Source organism: Heteronotia binoei, chromosome 1, assembly GCF_032191835.1.
Source record: "Heteronotia binoei isolate CCM8104 ecotype False Entrance Well chromosome 1, APGP_CSIRO_Hbin_v1, whole genome shotgun sequence".
Lineage (NCBI taxonomy): Eukaryota > Metazoa > Chordata > Lepidosauria > Squamata > Gekkonidae > Heteronotia > Heteronotia binoei.
The window spans coordinates 23,552,897-23,573,957 of record NC_083223.1 but is presented as its reverse complement, the minus strand read 5'-3'; the positions used below and the strand labels follow the sequence as shown (position 1 = coordinate 23,573,957).

General features: G+C 46.5%; 1 protein-coding gene across 2 annotated transcripts in view; it reads right to left on the bottom strand.

The window, feature by feature from the left end:
• Positions 1-6,342: 6,342 nt before the first annotated feature.
• TRPM8 (transient receptor potential cation channel subfamily M member 8) overlaps positions 6,343-21,061 on the bottom strand; it is a 111,995-nt gene continuing 97,276 nt past the window's right edge. For both annotated transcript variants that reach the window (XM_060232453.1, XM_060232446.1), the window contains 4 exons: positions 19,867-20,057; positions 12,825-12,924; positions 10,193-10,226; positions 6,343-6,393 (listed from right to left, as the gene is read on the bottom strand). In XM_060232453.1, coding sequence (XP_060088436.1) covers positions 6,343-6,393; positions 10,193-10,226; positions 12,825-12,924; positions 19,867-20,057 — 376 coding nt within the window. The remainder of the gene's footprint in view (positions 6,394-10,192; positions 10,227-12,824; positions 12,925-19,866; positions 20,058-21,061) is intronic.

The window sequence follows — 21,061 nt, the reverse complement described above, 5'->3', positions numbered from 1 at the left end:
AGAAGCGCCGGCGCACCCAAAAGAGCCGGCGACTTCCGTTGCGAAACCAGCTCAAACAGAAACCGCCAAGAAGCAGGAAAACGTTTGAGCTGGTTTCGCGACGGAAGTCGCCGGCTCTTTTGGGTGCGCTGGCGCTTCTGGTGCGAAATCCCTGCAGATCCGCCGGCGTGAGGAGGGTGGTCGCACCACTTGAAGGTGAGTGCGAAAACGCCCATGGTCACTACTGCCCAGGGTGCCCACTATTTCCACTTCTTCAATCAATTCTTCCTTGCTGTTGAGAATCAAATCCAAGATAGCAGATCCCCTTGTTTCCTTCTTCACTTTCTGGAAAAGGAAATTGTCAGCAAGACAAATCAGGAATCTATTTGACTTTTCATTTTTAGCAGAGTTGGACTTCCAACAGATGTCCTCATAATTGAAATCTCCCATGATCACTGTATCCCTTCACTTGGAGAATTTTGCAATCTGCTGTAGAAGTATCTCATCCAAATCCTCTGCTTGACTTGGTGGTCTATAGCAGACCCCCACAATAATATCACTGTTGTTTCTTATTCCTTTTATTTTTAGCCAGAGACTCTCAACTGAGTTGCCATGCTCAGATTCACATATTTCCTCACAAGTATATACCTCCTTCACATATACTGCTACGCCTCCGCCCTTTCTCATTTGCCTGTCCCTTTTAAATAAGTTGTACCCCTGAATCCTAATATTCCAGTTGTGTGTCATCCCACCATGTTTCAGTAAGGCCTATTATGTCATAGTCTCCTTCCTTTTTTAGGACTTCCAGTTCCTCCTGTTTGTTTCCCATACTCTGTGCATTAGTGTAGACACATCAGAAGCCACGTTTTATGCATCCCGAGGGTTTGGTTTCCGTACAAGCCTGCAAGTTAACATTACCTAGAGTATATGCCACTCTCTGCAAATCTTTAATGTTCTTATCCCCAGTTTCTGGCATCATACGAGGCTTTGAATTATTGTCTTGCTCCCCCATACAATTTAGTTTAAAGCCCTCCTTATTAGGTTAGCAAGGCTGTTACCAAACACCCTTTTCCCTACCACCGTAAGGTGCAAACCATCTCCCGATAGAAGACCACCATCTTGAAAGCGTAAGCCATGGTCCAGAAATCCAAATATTTCCTGATGACACCATCGACATAGCCAGTCGTTTATTTGAAGTATTCTTCCTTCTCATCTTAAGCCATAGCCTTCAACAGGAAGCACTGACGAGAACACAACCTGTACGCCCGGCTCCTTCACCTTCTGACCCAGAGCCACATAGTCTTTTCTGATACGTTCAGGGCTATGATGGGCAGTGTCATTCGTTCCCTCGTGGATCAGCAAGAAAGGATAGTAATACGTGGGCTTGATAAGTCTTCCAATCCTTTCTGTCACATGCTGGATGCATGCTCCCAGCAGACAGCAGACCTCTCGGGATGACAAGTCCGGTTGGCACATTTTGGGCTCCAACCCTCTGAGCAAGGAGCATCCAATCACCACCACCTTCCTCTTCCTATATTGGGAAGCAGAAGCTCCAGGCTTCTTATCCACAGGATCCTGAAAAACTTTGTTCAAGCTTCGTGGAGGCTGGGGAAGTAGGCCTTGTTCCAATGTCTCAAAATCAGTTACTGCGGGGAGATCCTGGAACCTATTGCTGAGCAGCAGGGGCTCAGAACATCTTCTGATTTTCTTTCTCCTTCGGATTACATTTTTCCAGGAACCCTCCTCCTGTGTTGGGTTGTCTTCTAATTGCTGAGATACCATTTCCTCTCCCTCCTCTTGTCCTTCCAAGAGCGCCTCATGCGTTTTTGCCTCTTTAAATCACTTATCCAAACCAAGCCAGATAGTGGCTTGGAGAATGCATTTAAAGTTGCTTTCTTTCCACCTCCACCTCCCTCCCCATCTATCTTCCTTCCTTCCTTCTCTCAAACATCTGATATTTATTCTATGTGGCTCTTGTGTTATGGAAGTTTGGCTACCCCGGGTATATACATTATAACAGAACAGTCTGCTCCCCCCTCTGATATTTGCCTGTGTGAGTTTAGTCTCATGGGGTGGAGTCCCTGCTCATGACTTCTGTTTGATAGTTGTCTGCATGAGCTCCCTTGTCCTGAGCTGCTCCCGGTCCTTAGGGCTGCTCCCTTTGCGTTGGGAAATTCTTATTTATTTATATTGGGATTTATACCCCGCCCTTCGCACCAAATTGGAAAGCAGAGCAAGATTTGAAGAGGGGAGGGATCTCAGCAAAGAACAAGGCCAAAGAGCCTATCCTCTGAAGCTGCCATTTTCTCCAGGGCGACTGATCTCTGTTGTCTGGAGATCGGTTGTAATTCCTGGAGATCTCTGGGGCCAACCTTGAAATTTGCACCCTGCATTTTATAGCTAATAAATGGCTGTTGTTTTAAGCATAAGAGCAGAAACCTGAGGGCTCACAGTGAGGGGCTGTTTTAGCAGAGAAAAAATGGAAAGTCCACAGCTCTGGGGCAGCCAAGAGGAGGAGGAGGAGATGATATTGGACTTATATCCCTCCCTATACTCTGAATCTCAGAGCAGACACAATTTTCTTTACTTTCCTCCCACAACACAACAGACACCCTGTGAGGTAGGTGGAGCTGAGAGAGCTCTCACAGCAGCTGCCCTTTCAAGAACAACTCTGTGAGAGCTATGGCTGACCCAAGGCCATTCCAGCCACTGCAAGTGGAGGAGTGGAGAAACAAACCCAGTTCTCCCAGATAAGAGTCTGCACACATAACCACTACACCAACTGGCTCTCAAGAAGGAGGAGAGGAGTTGGTTTTATACCCCACCCTTCACTATCCAAAGGAGTTGCAAAGTGGTTTCCAATCTCCTTTCCTTCCTCTCCCCACAACAAGACACCCTGTTAGATCGGTGAGACTGAGAGAGCTCTTTTGAGAATTGCTCTTGAGGGAACAGCTCTGAGAGAGCTGTGACTGACCCAAGTGGAGGAGTGGGGAATCAAACTCAGTTCTCCCAGATTAACCACTACACCAAGCTGGCATCCCCTCTGTGTTAAGCAGCAATCCCAGGCCACATTATATGTAGGCAGCCTGCTGGCAGTGCCTGCTAGCCAGTGTGGGTTTTGGGCTGGGGGCAGGACTGGTGCTGGGCATTTTTTTAACCTAAGAAAACAGTGCCTCTAAACACACAGAGAGTGATTTGACTTGCCCGGCAAATGATCTGTGGTTCTTGCTGCAAAACTTGGGGATACAGAACAGATACAAATCAAAATGATGACAGGGTGCAGTTGTTCATTTAAGATTAATTCATTCTGTTTATTTCTTAAACAAAGCCAATATCTACATCCAGGACACCAAACACAGTGACAAAATACTTTTACAGACAGACGACATTAAACATGTTTGTGTGGATAAGCAAGTTTCCATGGACACCAACACAGAAAGGCCAACAGTTTTAGCTCGCTAGGCCTTTTAATGTCTAATTTATGCAATGCAATATTTAAACTGCCTTTTCTCATAGAAGATCAAAGAAGTCAACTCCACATTACCCATGCTGTTAACATGTAAGCCACCTCTTCCTACTGGGGAAGATGCTGATGGTAACTAGGGCATCTTGCAAAGATCAGAATGTGCAAAACAGGGCTTTTTTTGTAGCAGGAACTCTTTTGCATATTAGGCCACACCCCCTGATGTAGCCAATCCTCCAAGAGCTTACAGTAGGCCCTGTAAGAAGAGCCCTGTAAGCTCTTGGAGGATTGGCTACATTACAGGGGTGTGGCCTAATATGCAAAGGAGTTCTGCTACAAAAAAAAAAAGCCCTGGTGCAAATCATTTGTGAATGATCATTACGTGGTTCTGTATGAGAGTATGATGTGCTTGGACATATAGGATGTGAAAGCAAAGATGTGCAAGAGGAGGAGGGAGGATGCACCAGCCCTCCTGGTTTTCAAGGAAATGGGACTTCCACAATTAGTTCTAGCAGCTATTAAAGTGTTCAAAGGCAAAACGCTTGCCCAAATTCTCTATGGTATCCCTATATGGATCTCAGCTTTTATCAGGAAAGTGGAGGGCATTCAAGCCTCATTCTTTAGACAAATTCTTGGTTTGCCAAAATCCTACTTTGCTCTCTGCTCTGAAGGGGGTCAGTCTTTGGTGGAGACAAAAGCCTGGATTGCAGTGTTTAAATTCTGGCTCAAAATTCACTTTAGAACAGATCCCAACAGCCTTCTTGATTGTATGAAAAGAGACCCATATATTTCATCCTGGACAGCAGTGCTTCTGTCCAAACTCAATCAATTGGGGTTAGAGGTAGATGATTTTTCTACCTCTGATGAGTCATATATCTTCAGATGTATTAAATTGAGACTGTGGGAATCGGAGGAAACGAAATTACGGCCAACTGACCCTTATATTTGCTCTTCAGCTTCCTTAGGTCTCTATGCTTTCTGTGGCAAAATGCCCTATTATCTATCAGACTTAACTACTCCAAGTCGTCACAGGGCATTTATGTTGGCTAGACTAAATGCGTTTCCCTCCCAAGTTTTACAAGGGAGATATCAGCGAGTCCCTTTAGCCGACAGACTTTGCTCCTGTGGAGCAAATACCCCTGACTCAATCCAGCATATATTGCTTGATTGTTCTTTCTACCGTAAACTCCGTAAAGATTTATTTGGCAAGCTTTCTTTTCCCCCAGATTTGTCTATTCTACCACCCTGTTATTATTTATTGAGTGATACTGAAAGGGTGGTTAGTGAGGCTGTGGCAAAATTTCTGGCTGACATCCTTAAATTTAATTCTGACCATGTTTGAATGCATCTGTAAGCTCAATTTCATTTTGATTTTATCTCCAATGTTTAAATTTTTATATTCTGTGTATTTTTATCTGAATCTATTATGCCATTAAAGGTTTGGTATGGTATGGTATGGTATGGTATGGGAGCTACCTTGCACCGCTCATGGGGCTCCAGACTTGGACAGCAGCAGCTTCAGTTGTGAACTCAGAGGGATATGGCTGGGAAACAGCAAAACTTGGGAAACTCACGATGAGACCTTTCACTATCTAGGGCTGACAATTTCCAATTGCGTGAACCATTGATCCCGATCCCGTGTAAAGGGCAGCATTTCATGTAATTGAGCACTCAGTGTGTAGAGTCTACCATCTCAGCTTTGGGGCAAACAAGGCTTTTTTGCAGCAGGAACTCCTTTGCATATTATGCCACCCACCCGTTGTGTTGGAATTTTGTACCTGGCCTGTATGTCTTTGCAATGATCTAAGTTCCAGTCATTATAGGGTTAAAATGTTTACCTGTTCTCTATTGTCTACCTGACCTAGGAAGAGGAACTTGGCTGCCTACCAATGAAGAAAAAGCCCGGCGAAAGGACTGTTTGTTTGTTCATGCTATTGGTCAGTTAGTCAGGTGACTTCCTTTGTCTAGGCAGAGAGGTCAAGGAGAAGGAGAAGAATCTCCATTAGCAATGTGTCTTTCTTAGTGATAAGATGTAGCTGATAGTGTTTCTTATTTTCTTCCCAGTTCCCCGTCCCTATAGAAATAAACATGTTTTGTTTTATACTCTCAGTCTCATTTTGATCCAACGGTCCATTGAACTGAATTGTGGCTACTCAGTAATAAGGGAAACTCGGAAACCAGCATACATGCAGTTTGTTTTGAATGTTCCAAAGATGAGTCTTGGTACTGAGCACAGATCCAGGGGATGCCACGAACCCTCAGTTAAGTATCTCAGCTTGGAAATTCTGCACATAGGAGAGGAGGCAATTTTCACCAATCCTCCCCCCCGCCCAGGGGGGACAATTTGGGCTACAGCATGCAGGGGATACAAGGAAGTTGTGCCTCACAGACTGAGATCTTTTCTATCACCAGAAATCAAAATTTATGTATGGATGCCCATCAGATCTTTAGACTTCAGTGGGTGCTTAACGCATCTAACCATCTAGCTGTTACTGTTACATTCTAAATGTTCACAAATCAAGGACGTGGTGGGCAGGGAAAGAATTGTCATTTGGAAGGAAGGAATCTTTCAATTCGTGTCCGAGAGTCGTAGATGATCAACTGTCCTCTCACTCCGACCACATGATGAATTTAAGTGGGTGCCAAATAGCAGATCTTTGTTTAAATTTGACACAACGTTGCATCAAAAAGTCATTTTATATCAAAACAAATGAGCGCAACTGGTAGTCTAGAAAAAAAGTAGCAATTCTCCTGTTAACAAGAGAAAGAATGAAGGCGACAGGAGGAAGAGTTTTTAAAAGGTCTCTCTCCATCTGATGAGCACCATTTTGTTTTCCTTACTGGGTGACATTCCTCTGTTATGCCTGTTGACACTGCTCAGGAAAAAGCTCTCTGGTGGTTCATCGGAGTTTGCCCACAATCTCTTTCAGAAGGCACTTCAGGTCACTGAGCTTCAAAGAGGGGGAAAAAAGTCACATGAACCCACAACCCACAAATTCCATTATCAGCAGTTCAGGTGGGGTTGTCCCCACTGAGAATTGTATAAAATCTCAGCCTTAAAGCTAAGATACTAGGACAGGCCCATAGCTAGAAATTTTTAAATCAGGGGGCACTGAAATGTTTCGGGGGGCAATTAGCGGCTCCAGGGGTTGTTTTGTAGAAAAATGGGTGGTGGAACTCATTAGCATAACTCATTAGCATATGCCGCCCCCCAGCCAAAAGCAACCCGATGCAAAAAAGGAGAGCCCTAGGCAAGTGAGGCCTGCTTGAGCTGGCTAGAGATCCAGCCAGCCCAAGCAGGCCTCGTTCGCCTGGGACTCTCCTGGGCTGCCCACTCCCACCCCCATCAAAAGGCCAGCAAGCCACCTGCTGTGCAAAATCACAAAAGAAGTGGAGAAAGGGTGGCATGGGCTTCTCCAGGGGTTAATGAGGGCTGTTGCGGGGCGTGGCAAAGCTCCTGGTGACTGGCTGGCTGCCTGCTCCTAATCCAGGGATTGTTATGCAGCTGCACCTACTATTCAATGGACAAGGTTGGTGGGGAGGAGGAGGGTGAACCCTCAGAAAGGTTCAGGAGCTGCACTCCTGTGAGCTCCTGCTGAATCTGAGGCCTGAGCGGCTTCCCTCAAGAGCTCAGGTGGTGCTTTGACCTCGCTAGGGCCTCTCCAAAGTGCAGCACAATTGCGTAGCAGCAGCAGGGATGGAAGGCCACAGGTTGGTGGCCCTAAAGTGGGGGGTTACACCAGGAAGTCAGTGGCAGCCGCTGCCCCCCCCCCCCCCGCTATGGGCCCGTACTAGGAAATTGTAGAATTCAGCATCTCAGATAAGACTTTGTTCTTGCTCCACGAAAGTCCAAGCATCCCCAAATGCAACCCAGTTTCTTGCAGCTGTTCCCTGCATAGCACCCCCCCTTTTTTAAATAGCAGCATCACCCTAGCAGCTCAAATCAGCCCTGCACATTGGATTACTATTAAGAGATGTTTTTGTGTAATTGTTTCATTCTATCTTTTGTTTTTACTTCAGTCACATTTGCATTATGTTGTTTTGGTTCTCTTCTTTCCCACTGGGAATGCAGTCTCCTCTTCCTCCTCCCACCGACTTCCCTTCATACTTAAAATGCTGCAGGCTGCTGTCACTCCTGTGGTTGCCCTAGAGGCAGGTGGGGGAATTTCATGCTCCTCCAATGTCCCTCAAATGCTGGGAAATGCAGCCCCCTCCCCTCAGCTGGCCTGCCTGGCAGTCTGCGTGAAGACTACATTCCCCAAGGTGTGCTTCAGAGTCATCAGCAGGGGAGGCTGGGGAGAGGGATCTCCTCCCTGCCCTCTGCTGATCTGCTACCCTGCCCTGTCTGGCAGGCCTCACAGCGCTGCAAGTAGGAGCTTCCGCTCACACAGTAGCTGCAGGCAGGCAGCTGAAGGGTGGGGCAGAGAAAAGGCACAGGAAGGAGAGTGAGGAGAAGGAGGAAGGCAGCTCCAGGGCAAGGCAACAAATAATTAAGCGGCACCTGTTCATTGCTTTGTTCCCAAACAAATGAAATAAAACAGGTTTTCATTTGTTTGAGGGGGGAAATGCACAGCCCCAAAGTAGCACTATAATTATTGCTTGGGGGGGAAAGGTGCACAGCTTTAATTATTTAATAACAGCAACAATAATGGTAATTGTGACACTGCCTTGTACACTGCCAAGTGCCACTGCAATGTTGATTTTCCCACATTCCTCTCCCTCCCTGCAATCCCCTTTCAGCCCCTAAACTATTCCTTCCAGGGTTCATCTGGGCAAACAGCCGTGGAACACAAGTGGAACAGGGGACTGCATGGGAAAGGATCAGAAGGGTGAAACTGTCTTTCTTCCATCAGCACAGCTCCAGTGGCGTTTGAGAAAGGAGGAGAGGCTCTACTCACCACCTTACTGACCCATGCAGTCATTTATCCACATGGGTGCCATAACCACAGGAATACTCTTATCTAGAAGTTAAGAGGACAGCAGGGATGGAGAAGAATGCAGGACATTTAGAATTCCATCATAGGAAACAAACCAGTACTAATAGTTAGCATTTATATTTCAAGCATTGATTGCTGTAGTTACCCTGCCATATAATCCTTACAATGGCTATGTAAGGGAAACCCATATTATTGTCGCCATATTGCAGAGGAAGGCAGAGGATGAGAGACTTTGTGAGATGGATATGAAGCTCTTTGAACATCCTAAACGCTGTATATTATTATTTGCAGTCAGGCCTCAGATTCAGCAGGAGCTCACAGGAGCACAGCTCCTGAACCTTTCTGAGGGTTCCCCCTCTTCCTCCCCACCTACCTTGTCCACTGAATAGCAGGTGCAGCTGCATAACAATCCCTGGATTAGGAGAGCGGGCAGCCGGCCAGCCACCAGGGACTTTGCTACACACCTAGCAACCCTCATTAACCCCTGGAGAAGCCTGCATCACCCTTTCGCCACTTCTTTTGTGATTTTGCATGGCAGGTGGCTTGCTGGCCTTTTGACTGGGGGCGGGGGCAGCCCAGGAGAGCCCCAGGCAAGTGAGGTCTGCTTGGGCTGACTGGATCTCTAGCCAGCCCAAGCAGGCCTCACTTGCCCAGGGCTCTCCTTTCTTGCATCTGGTTGCTTTTAGCTGGGGGGGCACATATGCTAATGAGTTATGCTAATAAGCTCCACCACCTATTTTTCTACAAAACGACCCCTGTTTCCAGTAGTGATTTAAAAATGGAGTGCAACAATTACAAGTGATTGGTGTTGGAAAACAACGTGCTCAGAGAAGAAAGAAGATCCTGCAGGGGGCAGCACGCTATAGCTAAACAGTAGAAGTACCTTCTTTCTAAAGGGACTTCTCCTTGTCTATCTGCAGGATGCTATTGTTACACTTTTCGTCTAAACAGTCTAGATCAGGGGTGGCCAAACTTGTTTAACATAAGAGCCTCACAGAATAAATGTCAGATGTCTGAGAGCCGCAAGACATGAACATCAGATGTTTGAGAGACAAGGAAGGAAGGAGGGAAGGCAAATAGATGGGGTAGGATGAGGGAGAGAGAGGTGGAAAGAAAGCAACTTTAACTCTAAATGCATACTCCAAGCTGCCAGCTGGCTTGGCTTGGAGAAGTGGTTTAAAGAGACAAATGCCTTCTCCAAGCCAGCCAATAGGGCAGTGGGAGCTTCAAGAGCCACACAATATGTGTGAAAGAGCCACACGTGGCCCCCAAGCTACAGTGTGGCCACCCCTGGTCTAGATCTCTCTTTCTCTCTCTTAGCTAGCATGAAAGCTGTCTTCGCTAGCAAGGCTGCTTGGTTTAACTCTTCTCTTTCTATCCAGTTTGCTAGTTCCTAAATGAAGTCGTTTTTACTTTAATCAGTTGAGTGTTCTGTTGCTTAAACAGGCACTCTGCCAACAGTTGGCACAATCAGTGATCTCATTCTTCAAAACAGCATAAAAAACTAAGATAGTGATCCCCGACATGGCTCCTATGGATGCCCCCAAAGCAAACACCCGGGCATTCCTTCACCTCACTGAAATGGGAAGCGGATCAGAAGACCCCTGGAGGGTCTGCAGGAAGCACTCATTCAAAAACAGCAACCTGTATCAGAGGAGGATGCTTGGCTTGTAACCTCCCTGTAGGCTGAATGAGACACGGATCTCTGCTCTAAAAAAATCTAGATAGTGGTGCATTTGAAAAAGCACAGCATTCTATGGTTTTAATGGAAACCAACGCATGTCAACTAAATCCCCTCCCCTGCAAAAAGTACCTTCATATCCAGTTGTTTAAATCGATTAATCATTCTGTGGAAAGAAGCACAACAATTAGGAGGGAGAATGTAACTCCATTATGTCTTCATTTAATCTGAAGGCAGTAATCTGGCGACAGAAATGACAAAACAAGGAGTACATGTGACGAATATGAAGCTCTGTGGAAATGGAGAAACAAAGGGGAAGCTTTGGAAGGAACCAGGTGCACTTACTGTGCAATACATCCCACGGAATTCAGCGTTACTATTAAAATGGGTGTTGCTCCCTATCAAGGTTAACTTCTTTCCTAATAGACCTTTGATTATTCTGCCATCTTTTCTATTTTTAACACATTGATTGGAATCCATGTAATCAGTGATGTCGCCAGTTCATAATTCCTTGACCTGACTGGAATACAAATTTCAGCAAGTCGTAATGCTCAGCTTCAACACAAAGAGAACACTGAAGCTCTGTATTCTTCTCTGGCTCACATTGGAACAGGAGCCAAAGAAGTATACTTTAATGGGTGTTATTCTGCCCTGGTGAGTGGAAGGGGGTGAGGGTGAGGCTGTTCACCCGAGTCTTGGGAAGAATATTGAGTGAAATGACAGGGGAAGGGGACTGGTTTCTGCTGTAGTCACAATGTCATCTGCCACTCCTGGATCCAGGAGGGATCCAAAACTTATATTGCCAGAATCCAAGACATACTGGCACCAGGGCCCTTTTTGTAGCAGGAACTCCTTTGCATATTAGGCCACACACCCCTGATGTAGCCAATCCTCCTGGAGCTTACAGTAGGCCCTGCAAGCTCTTGGAGGATTGGCTACATCAGGGGTGTGTGGCCTAATATGCAAAGGAGTTCCTGCTACAAAAAAAGCCCTGACTGGCATCATAGTGCCACCTTCATCTAGTTTTTAATGTGGCCAAAAGATGTTTTATAGCCTCCTGCTACAGGACATAAAAGAAATTCAATATTAACAGGGAGGAAGCCTCCTAGGACAGAATAGGTATGGCAGGAGATGAAAGCTCAGGTCAAGGTTCAAAAGGTAAAAGGTATTTATTATAAAAGGTAAATCAGGAATAAGCAGCAATTTAAAAAAGCAGAAATCATACAACTCAATGATAATAGCAAAAATATAAAACTATATAAAAGTAAGCATTTCTACATTGATTGGTGCCAAATATTGATTGGTGCCAAATATAAGTCCAGATGCTTATTTATGAAGTTCTTTATTTCTAGGATAGTTCTCAGATAGCCTCAGTCATAACAACCAGGGACCACTGAGGCAGGGGGTGGGACTGGGGGCAAAAATCTGGGGGCCCAAGTCTCAATTTATTTAACTTTTAAAGCAATTCTGCAGTGCTCTGTAGTCTCAGCCTCCCTTAACGGGCAGGTACAAAGCCTTTCTGTGAAAGGAATATTCTCATATTTCCCTTCAAATACAGCAGAAGGGAGGGCAGAACACCTTACAATAGTGAAGGCTCTTCTATGCCCCTTTACTTCCAAATTGTTAAATCGTTTGCTGGTTCCACCGTGTTTTTGATGCTTGCCCTCATGATAGTGTTTTGTCAACTAGAGAGATCGGTTTGTTGTGTTCTCTCCTGTTCTCATTTGTTTGTTTTGTTTAAGATCCAGCCTTTCCCACCATCCGTGCAGGGCTCAAAGTGGCTTAGAAAGCCAGGATGGGAAAAGGTAATCTGAAGTAACAAGGCACAAAGATGTGAGGCAGGTGAAGCGTCTGTTCTCCTTTCCTGCCCACCCTTTTGAAGTACAACTTAAACCAGGGGCGTCAAACATGTGGCCCAGTGGATCAGGCCCCTGGAGGGTTCCTATTAGATCCCTGAGCAACTGACTGACATATGCTTTCTTCTCCCTCTCTCTTGCTTCCTTCTGCATCACAGCTTGCTTTGCCATGTTTGCTCAATCACACAGGAACTACAGAGCAAAACTTTTATTTTCTCCATTGGCTGAGGCTCCTCCCTTGGGACGGAATGGGGAAGGGAGAGCTTGCTTTGCAAGACTATCTCAATCACACAGCAGAGCTACTGAGCCAAGCCTCTCTTTCTTATACTGGCTGAGGCTCCTCCCACTCCTGTTCCCCTGGCGAAGGAAGGAGAGAGCCAGATCTTCCTTTGCTCAGTTCCCTGGATCCCATGGGAGAAATCCAAAGAAAGCACCTTTAAGACCAACAAGTGCTAATGTTTTAAGCATGTTTTATTTTTATTTATACCTAATATTAAATACCTAATATTAAACACAGCCCTGCTTGACAGGGCATGGCCCAGCCTGACAAGGTCTAATTTATATCTGATCCAGCTGACATAACAAATGAGTTCGACACCCCTGACTTAAACTTTGATTCATGAGTAGCATGGACATAGGATCTTTTTTTTAAAGCTTGGCCAGCTCCACACACATTGTTTGGTCCCTATCTCTATTCCTGCTATGCAAGACAAGCCTTTTTATTTCCACCAGGGCCTTTGTATTGGCCACCCATCACACACCATCCATTGATTATCTGCTCTTTTTCTTACAAAGGAGAATCAATACATCTGAATGAACTGGGGAACTCCTGAACAGTAGCGACTATGGAGATAACATACAAGTCACGGAGTTTGATTAAACAGGGAAGGCAAAGCAAGACAACCTACTCTTCTGTTGAGTCATTAGCCTTGGTATTGATTCTGACTAGGTAATTTTCTTTCATGACAGCCTCCCAGGCCAGAGTTTCATTGTCTTCGTTTCTTGAACCTTCAAGATACAAAATACACACCAAGTTGCAGCATTCCAAATTTGGTGGCAATATACATGGAAATTTAGACTATAGCTCTAAGGTCAACACCCTGCTCCCATTGGCTCCAGCTAGAAGATGTGACAGGGTGGGATCACATGACAGATTTGGCACAGCCGTATCCTGGCTCTGAAAAAGCCAGTTCTTTTTTATCCATGCTGTGGCATTCACACAGTCCACGCCCTGCTGCCAGGAGGGGCTTGGGCTGCACACATGCAGATAAGAGTCTGCACACTTAACCACATAACCACTACACCAAACTGGCTCATCTGGAACCAAGATGAATTACACTATGTTATTGTCTTTGAGACTATGTGGTTGTGACTGGCTTCTCACATTTAAGACTTCCCTGCTGTATGTGTTTGGATTCCTATTCCTTGTTGTTGTATGTGTGTATATCCGTTGATGTTTTGAAGTGCTCACAGATATTTTTTAATTAGTTACATGAGTTGGAGTCTTTAAAGAATGATATAAAAGAACAGAATCCCTATATTTTGCTTGGTGTGAGGCTGTGTTTGTATGAAGCCAGCTGGCTTTTTTCTTCCTTACCACCTGGAGGTTGGCAACCCTACCCAGTGGCCATTTTTTAATTGGCCCCACCTCCTGCAGCAGCAATTTTGTGCTTGTGCCCACCACTCTCTTTCAGAAACCCATAGGTGACTACAGGTTCAAAAAGGCTGCGTTGCCAGAGAACTAGATTTTATCATAAATATTAGTGGTTCTGTGACTTGCTGTACCTCCCAATCAGCGGAAGAACTAGGATATATGGTGGACATTTGGAATAGACAGTATAACATACTGTATAGAAAAGGGCAACCAAGATGATTAGGGGGTTGGAGCACCTTTGTTATAAGGAAAGGCTGAAGAATGAAGCAGCTGGGACTTCTCAGTTTAGAAAAGAGCAGGGCTTTTTTTTGTAGCAGGAACTCCTTTGCATATTAGGCCACACACCCCTAATGTAGCCAATCCTCCAAGAGCTTACAGGGCTCTTCTTACAGGGCCTACTGTAAGCTCCAGGAGGACTGGCTACATCAGAGGTGTGTGGTCTAAGATGCAAAGGAGTTCCTGCTACAAAAAAAAGCCCTGGAAAAGAGACAACAAGAGGGGGGGTCATAATAGAGGTTTATAAAATTATGCATGGAGTAGAGACAGCTGACAAAGAGCATTTTTCTCCCTCTCCCCGAATACTAGCGCTCAAGCATATCCAATGAAGCTGACGGGCAGTAGGTTCAGGACAGACAAAAGGAAATAATTCTTTTAAACAGCGCGTGATTAAAATATGGAATTTGCTTCCAGAGGATATACTGATGGCCATAGGAATAAATAGCTTTAAAAGGAAGTGAGATAGATTCGTGGAGGATAGATTTATCAGTATCTACTAGGCGTGGTGATGATGAAAGGGAACCTCCATGTTCAGAGGCAGTAAACCTCTGAATCCCAGAGCCAGGAGGCAACATCAGGGAAAGACTTTGGCCTCCGTGCCCTGTTGTTTGACATCCGGAAGACCTGGTTGGCCACTGTGTAAGACGGGATGCTGGACTAGATGGACCAGTGGTCTGATCCAGCAGGGCTCTTCTTAAGTTCCTAATTGAACCCCCACCCAAGAAAAACACCTGTAGCTTTAAAAACCCTCACAAAAATGTCTAAAGACAGCACCCCCCACCTCCTCATGGATCCTGTCCCACAAGATGGCATCCACTGTAGAAAAGGAACTTCTAGAAGATGCCAGACCATACATAGCCTCAAAGCATTGGTTCAGTCAGAGCAAAGACGGAGACACCTGGAGGCTGAGATAATTAAATACAGAACTGGGTGCCACCTGAATATTAATGACATCCATCCCTGAAGCTCCAGATAACCTCATCCAGCAACCTCATCTAAATACTGAAGAGCGGGATGAGAGAATGAAACCCTGAGGTACCCTACAAGATAGATCCCAACTAAAATCCCATCATGCTGATAGTGCATGTCGCCACTGACGGCCTGGCTGAAATGCTATGCTGCACTTGGGAAAGTCCTTCTTGTTCAACCAGCATCTTTTTAAAATCTAAGCAGGGTTGCCTGTACTAACTCCCACTCCAACCCCCCTTTACAATATGAACTTTATTTTGACAGAGGCTGCTCTGAGACCAAGTTTATGTAGTATGCAATAAACAGATATTCAGTGTGGATTTCAAATATCCAGTTAATGCAGAAGCATTAAAGGTTGGATATGAAGCTGTGAGAAAACTTAGCCAGTCAACTTGCACCATTACAAATTCTATTTAAAATATTTATACTGTGCCTTTCAGTCTCAAACCTTCAAGAGGACTAACAAGCAAAACAAACTTTAAAATATTAAGTTATTAACAATATTATAAAATGAATAAACTCAACAGAATCCTTAAAATAGCAAAAATCAAGAAAATCATAAGAGAATAAGAAGAGCCCTGTTGGATCAGACCACTGATCCATCTAACCCAGCATCCTCTCACCCAGCAGCCAGACAATTGTCATGAAGGGCCAACAAAGGGGGTACAGAAGCCAAAGGCCTCTGCCTAATGTTGCCTCTAGCACTGAGTTTTAGAGGTTTATTGTCTCTGAATATGGAGATCCCCTTTTACGCACCATAGTTAATAGCCACTGATGGACCTCTACTCCATGAACCTGCCTTAACCCCTTTTAAAGCCATCTATGCTTGTAATGAAGTCCGCAATGTAATTACTCTTCAAATAAATATTTCATTTTGTTTGTCCTGCATTAGCTGCCCATCAGTTTCACTGGGTGCCATGGAGTTATTATGTGGAATTGTGGAGGAATTATGTGGAAGAGGAGAAAAAAGCTCCCTCTATCCACTTTCTCCACCATGTGCATGATTTTATAAATCTCAATTGTGTCTCCCCTCAGCCTGCTTTTTTTCTAGACTGAAAATCCCTCTTAGAAAAGGTGCCCTAACCCCAGATCATCTTGGTTGCCGTCTTCTGTACTTTTGCTACTAAGGCTCCCACATCCCCCGCCTGGGCGGGGGACCCCCGATTTGGAGCCCCCTCCCCCCGCTCAACAAAAATCTGGAAAGCGGGGAGGAATGGCGGCCCTTCCCACCAAGACGAGCCGAGCGGGCCTCTGGCTGGGTTGGCTGCCCACCGAGGTCTCGCGCCGCTGGAGCTGGGCGCTCCTTCTCGGAGCCCTTTTCTTTCTGGTGGCGCAGCTTCCCTTCCCGCCTCAGCTCAGCTGGCTGGGGGCTCTTCCGCGCCCTGGTGGTGGAGGGCCGGCTGTCCCCGGAAGGAAGGAGGGAAGCGCGCTTCTGGGCCTCTTCTGCGGCGGCAAAAATATCAAAGCTAACTAAGGCAGGCAAACAAATGAAAGAAAAGTGAGCTCCGTTGCTGCTGGCCGCGCTCGCTGCCTTGGCGCCCGCAGCCACTCAGCAGGCGACAACGGCTCCAGCTGCATCACCACCCCACGACGAGCCGGCGGGTGAGCAAAGGCCCAAGAAGAGAGTCGCTGCTGCCGGGGTCTTCCCGAGAGGAAGGGCAGCTTTCCCAGCGGGGCCGGGGCAACTCGCCTCCAGCCCTCCCCGTCCAAGACCAAAGGAGCGGCGGCGGCTGCAAGCTGCGCGCTCGGCCAGCCGGGCTTGGGTTTCTTGGGGCTTCTTGCTCCGAGTGGGCTTTCTTCTTTTGCTGCTTGGTCGCCGCTCGCCTGCCGGGTAAGAGACTTGCACGTGGCCAAGATCCCCGGAGAGGAGGCGGGTGGCGGCTGAGAGGGGAGAGGATCGCCGTCTTCAAGCCCTTGAAGGGCTGTCCTAGAGACGATGGGGTGGGATTGTTTTCTGTGGCTTCGGAAGGCAGGACCAGAACCAGTGGGTTGAAATTAAATCAGCCGAGCGCGCAGCTTGCAGCCGCCACCGCTCCTTTGGTCTTGGACGGGGAGGGCTGGAGGCGAGTCGCCCCGGCCCCGCTGGGAAAGCTGCCCTTCCTCTCGGGAAGACCCCGGCAGCAGTGACTCTCTTCTTGGGCCTTTGCTCACCCGCCGGCTCGTCGTGGGGTGGTGATGCAGCTGGAGCCGTCGTCGCCTGCTGAGTGGCTGCGGGCGCCAAGGTAGCGAGCGCGGCCAGCAGCAACGCAGCTCACTTTTCTTTCATTTGTTTGCCTGCCTTAGTTAGCTTTGATGTTTCTGCTGCCGCAGAAGAGGCCCACAAGCGCGCTTCCCTCCTTCCTCAGCTCAGCATTAGGAAGGATTTCCTGAAAGTTAAGAGCGGTTCCTCAGTGGAACAGGCTTCCTCGGGAGGTGGTGGGCTCTCCTTCCCTGGAGGTTCTTCAACAGAGGCTAGATGGCCATCTGACAGCAATGAAGATCCTGTGAATTTAGGGGGAAGGGTTTGTGAGTTTCCTGCATTGTGCAGGGGGCTGGACTAGATGACCGTAGAGGTCCCTTCCAACTCTGATTCTGATTCCTCAGTGGAACAGGCTTCCTCCGGAGGTGGTGGGCTCTCCTTCCTTGGACGTTTTTAAACAGAGGCTAGATGGCCATCTGACAGCAATGAAGATCCTGTGAATTTAGGGGGAATTTGTGAGTTTCCTGCATTGTGCAGGGGGTTGGACTAGATGACCCTGGAGGTCCCTTCCAACTCTATGATTCTAAGATCCCTCCTTCCCTGTCTCGTCCTCATCGGGTTGCCAGTCTCCAGGTGGGGACAGGGCATCCCCCGGTTTGGAGGCCCTCCTCCCGCCTCAGGGCCATCAGAAAGCGGGGAGGGGGGGAAATGGCCGCTGGGCACTTTATTCCCTATGGAGACCGATTCCCATAGGGTATAATGGAGAACTGATCTGCAGGCATCAGGGGCTCTGGGTGGGGTGGGGGCTGTTGTTTTAAGATGAGGCCCCAAATTTGCAGCATAGCATCCGATGCCGCTCCTGGAAAGACCCTCAAAGTTTCAAAAGGATTGGACCAGGGGGTCCAGTTCTATGAGCCCCCAAAGAAGGTGGCTCCGTCCTTCATTATTTCCAATGCAGGGATGGAGGGAAGGCATTGAAAAGGTGTGCGGTCCCTTTAAATGTGATGGCCAGAACTCCCTTTGGAGTTCAATGATGCTTGTTGTAACCTCGCTCCTGGCTCCGCCCCCAGAGTCTCCTGGCTCCACCCCCAAAGTCCCCAGATATTTCTTGAATTGGACTTGGCAACCCTATTTGCTACCTCTGCAACATCCTTTTTGAGATACAGAGGCCAAAAATGAATACAGTATTCTAAATGAGGTCACATCACGGCTTTATGCAAGGATATGGAACACTTTCTGCTTTAGTCCCCCCCCCCCCTGCTTTAGTCTTAATCCCTTTCCTAATAATCCCTAACAAAGTTTGCCTTTTTCACACTGTTATGCTGCACACTGCATAACTGGATTTTCATTGAGTTATATCACAATGCCCTTTCCCTCTCAGTTTCAGCCAGTTCAGGCCCCCATCTGCATATATTTAAAGCTATGGGGGTTTTGTTCCAATGTACATCACCTTACACTTACCAACACTAACTTGAATTTGCCACAGGTTGCCCATTCACCCTATTTTGATAAATCTTCCTTAGGGCTTTTTTGTAGCTGGAACTCCTTGCATATTAGGCTATACACCCCGATGTAGCCAATCCTCCAAGAGCTTACAGTAGGCCCTGTAAAAAGAACCCTGTAAAGTTGTCATGATCCTGGGTCTAGTAAGGCCTGCAGGCCCTGAGAAGCCTGTTTAGGAGTTACTGAAAAGAGTCTACATTTCCCAGAATCCCCTTTATCCCTCTGATTGGGTGGCAGGAGTTTTGGAGGAAAACTGGCCCAGAGAGGGGTGGGGCCTGGGAGGAGAAGATAAAAGGGCCAAGCCCAGGAAGTGGGTGTTCTTTCCCTGGAAGGCGTAGCTGGAAGCAGGCTGTAGCCTGGAGAGATGGAAGCAGGGGAGAGACCCTTACCCAAGGGGGTAAATGCTGGTAAGAGTAGGGACTGTGAGATAGATGTGTTAGGGCATTTGTTTATTTTCCCTTCACCCTTTTACTGGTTAATGCACCTTGTTAATTTACATTGCACTGGAATAAACCTTTTTGTTGTTGTTTACTCTGCCTGGTCCTCACGCCCATTATTTGGCCTAGTTAAGGTAGGCCTGAAGGGCTTGGGAGGGTACTCTGGGCCTTCTCAAGGGGAACCGTTAACCCAGTGTGGTGGCAGCAATTTGGTGAGACCCCTCGGAGTCATGACAAAGCTCTTGGAGGATTGGCTGCATCAGGGGTCTGTGGCCAAATATGCAAAGGAGCTCCTGCTACAAAAAAAGCCCTGATCCTCCCGCAGCTCTTTACAATCCTGAATAATTTGGTATCCCCTGCAAACTTGGTCACTACACTGCTCAGTCCCAACTCCTAATCATTTCTGAATAAATTAAATAGCATTGATCCCAATACAATCCCCATGGGAACACACTTCCCTCCACTGCACCTAAGCCAGGGTTCAGATTAAGTGAGGAACGGGGAGCAATTTAGTGGGTATCATCATCTTTCTACTCACTCATGCTTTTCCACTTGAAACTCCTTTTTCTTTTTAGCAATTTTTGTCCCAGATAAAATAATTTAGAGGGCCAAATGAGAAGTTACAGTATCCATGGGTCTGACCCATAGAAGTCAACGCTGTTTTAAAGCTGAATTTTAAAATGATGAATAATGGGACCAGGCAATCTTGTTCCCATCTCCCCTGCATTTTTTCAAGTGCTGAAACAGCCCCCCCCCCCACCATCATTTTAAAATGGCGAACTTCAGCATTAAAATGGATGCTGCAACATCTAGTTTGTCCCTCACCGTCTCAAAGCAGGAGATAAACAACTTTAAAAACTGTGGCTGTCACACAAGGAAACACTCACCCTCCTTCCCACACAAAAGTTACAGTACAATACTATGAAACTTACAGCAGGTGGATGGCTGCTTACATTCATCTTTACAACAGCATTTCAACAGTTTCCTTAATACCATGTAGATGTAAGCAAAGATGACGAATGGAAATGGAATAGTTAAGCGGCTGCAGTACTCCTGAACCAAGAAATAGCGCTGGAATTTCCATACTTGGTCGTTGTTCTCTTGGACTGATCCAACAGTATAGCTGGTAGAAAGATTAACACACACAGGTATCTATTTAATTTTTTTTCATCACTTTAAAATAGGATTGCCAATGATAAGAATAAAGAACAGGTCTCTTGGGGGCACCACACCCTAAACTGGTCACTAGACTAAAATATAGGCTCTGTCAGTAAGTGGCCTGGACATGTGAAAATACAGCAGACCATGTCGGAAGTTGCTCAAGATAAGACCAGATGGTAAAAGCACCTTGCGGGCAATTAGTCATGGAAAGTCCCAAACTTAGTTAAAATTGCTATCGCTGCAATTAGCTATTTATTCCTCTTACCATTACTCATGCTAAAAAGTCCCAAAACTTATAATGCTATCTCTGCATATCTGTGTTTTTTCTTCTCGCTCAGCAAGTAATAATCATACCAGACAAAGGGGGGATGGGATGTCCATATAAGGTTATAAGCGTTGGTTAAGCTATAATGGGAGCCCTTCGTCTACGACCTGTGATTGGTCAAAGAGACAGCTAGGGGCTGGGCATCGAGAGCCTTAAAAATGAGCTGTATTGTACACAGACTTCAGAGACCACACCTTTCTCAGGTGGTGCGCTCTCCATGTTTGCAAACATACCAATAAAGCCTGCTTATTGCTGCTAACAATACATTTGTTTGGAAGTTTTCTTTTATAGAGTGAAAACTGCCCATAACACCAACCTCCAGACCGGGGCCTTCTGAAATTAAAACTGATCTCTAGACTAGAGAGATCAGTTTCCCTGGAGGAAATACTTGGCCAGAAGCAGCAGCCAAGGTGGAGGCATGTCTTCACCACTGTGCATCAGTACAAGCAGTATCAGAAGCAGAGGGTGGCTGAGTCTGGACTAGACATTGTGCAACTGCTGGCTGATTACCAGAACACTCACTGAAGCTGACTACAAGACCAAAACACCCCTGGTCTTCAATGCCATCTCTTGATGCCTCTATTCAGGGCTTTTTTTGTATCAAGAACTCCTTTGCATATTAGGCCACACCCCCTGAAATA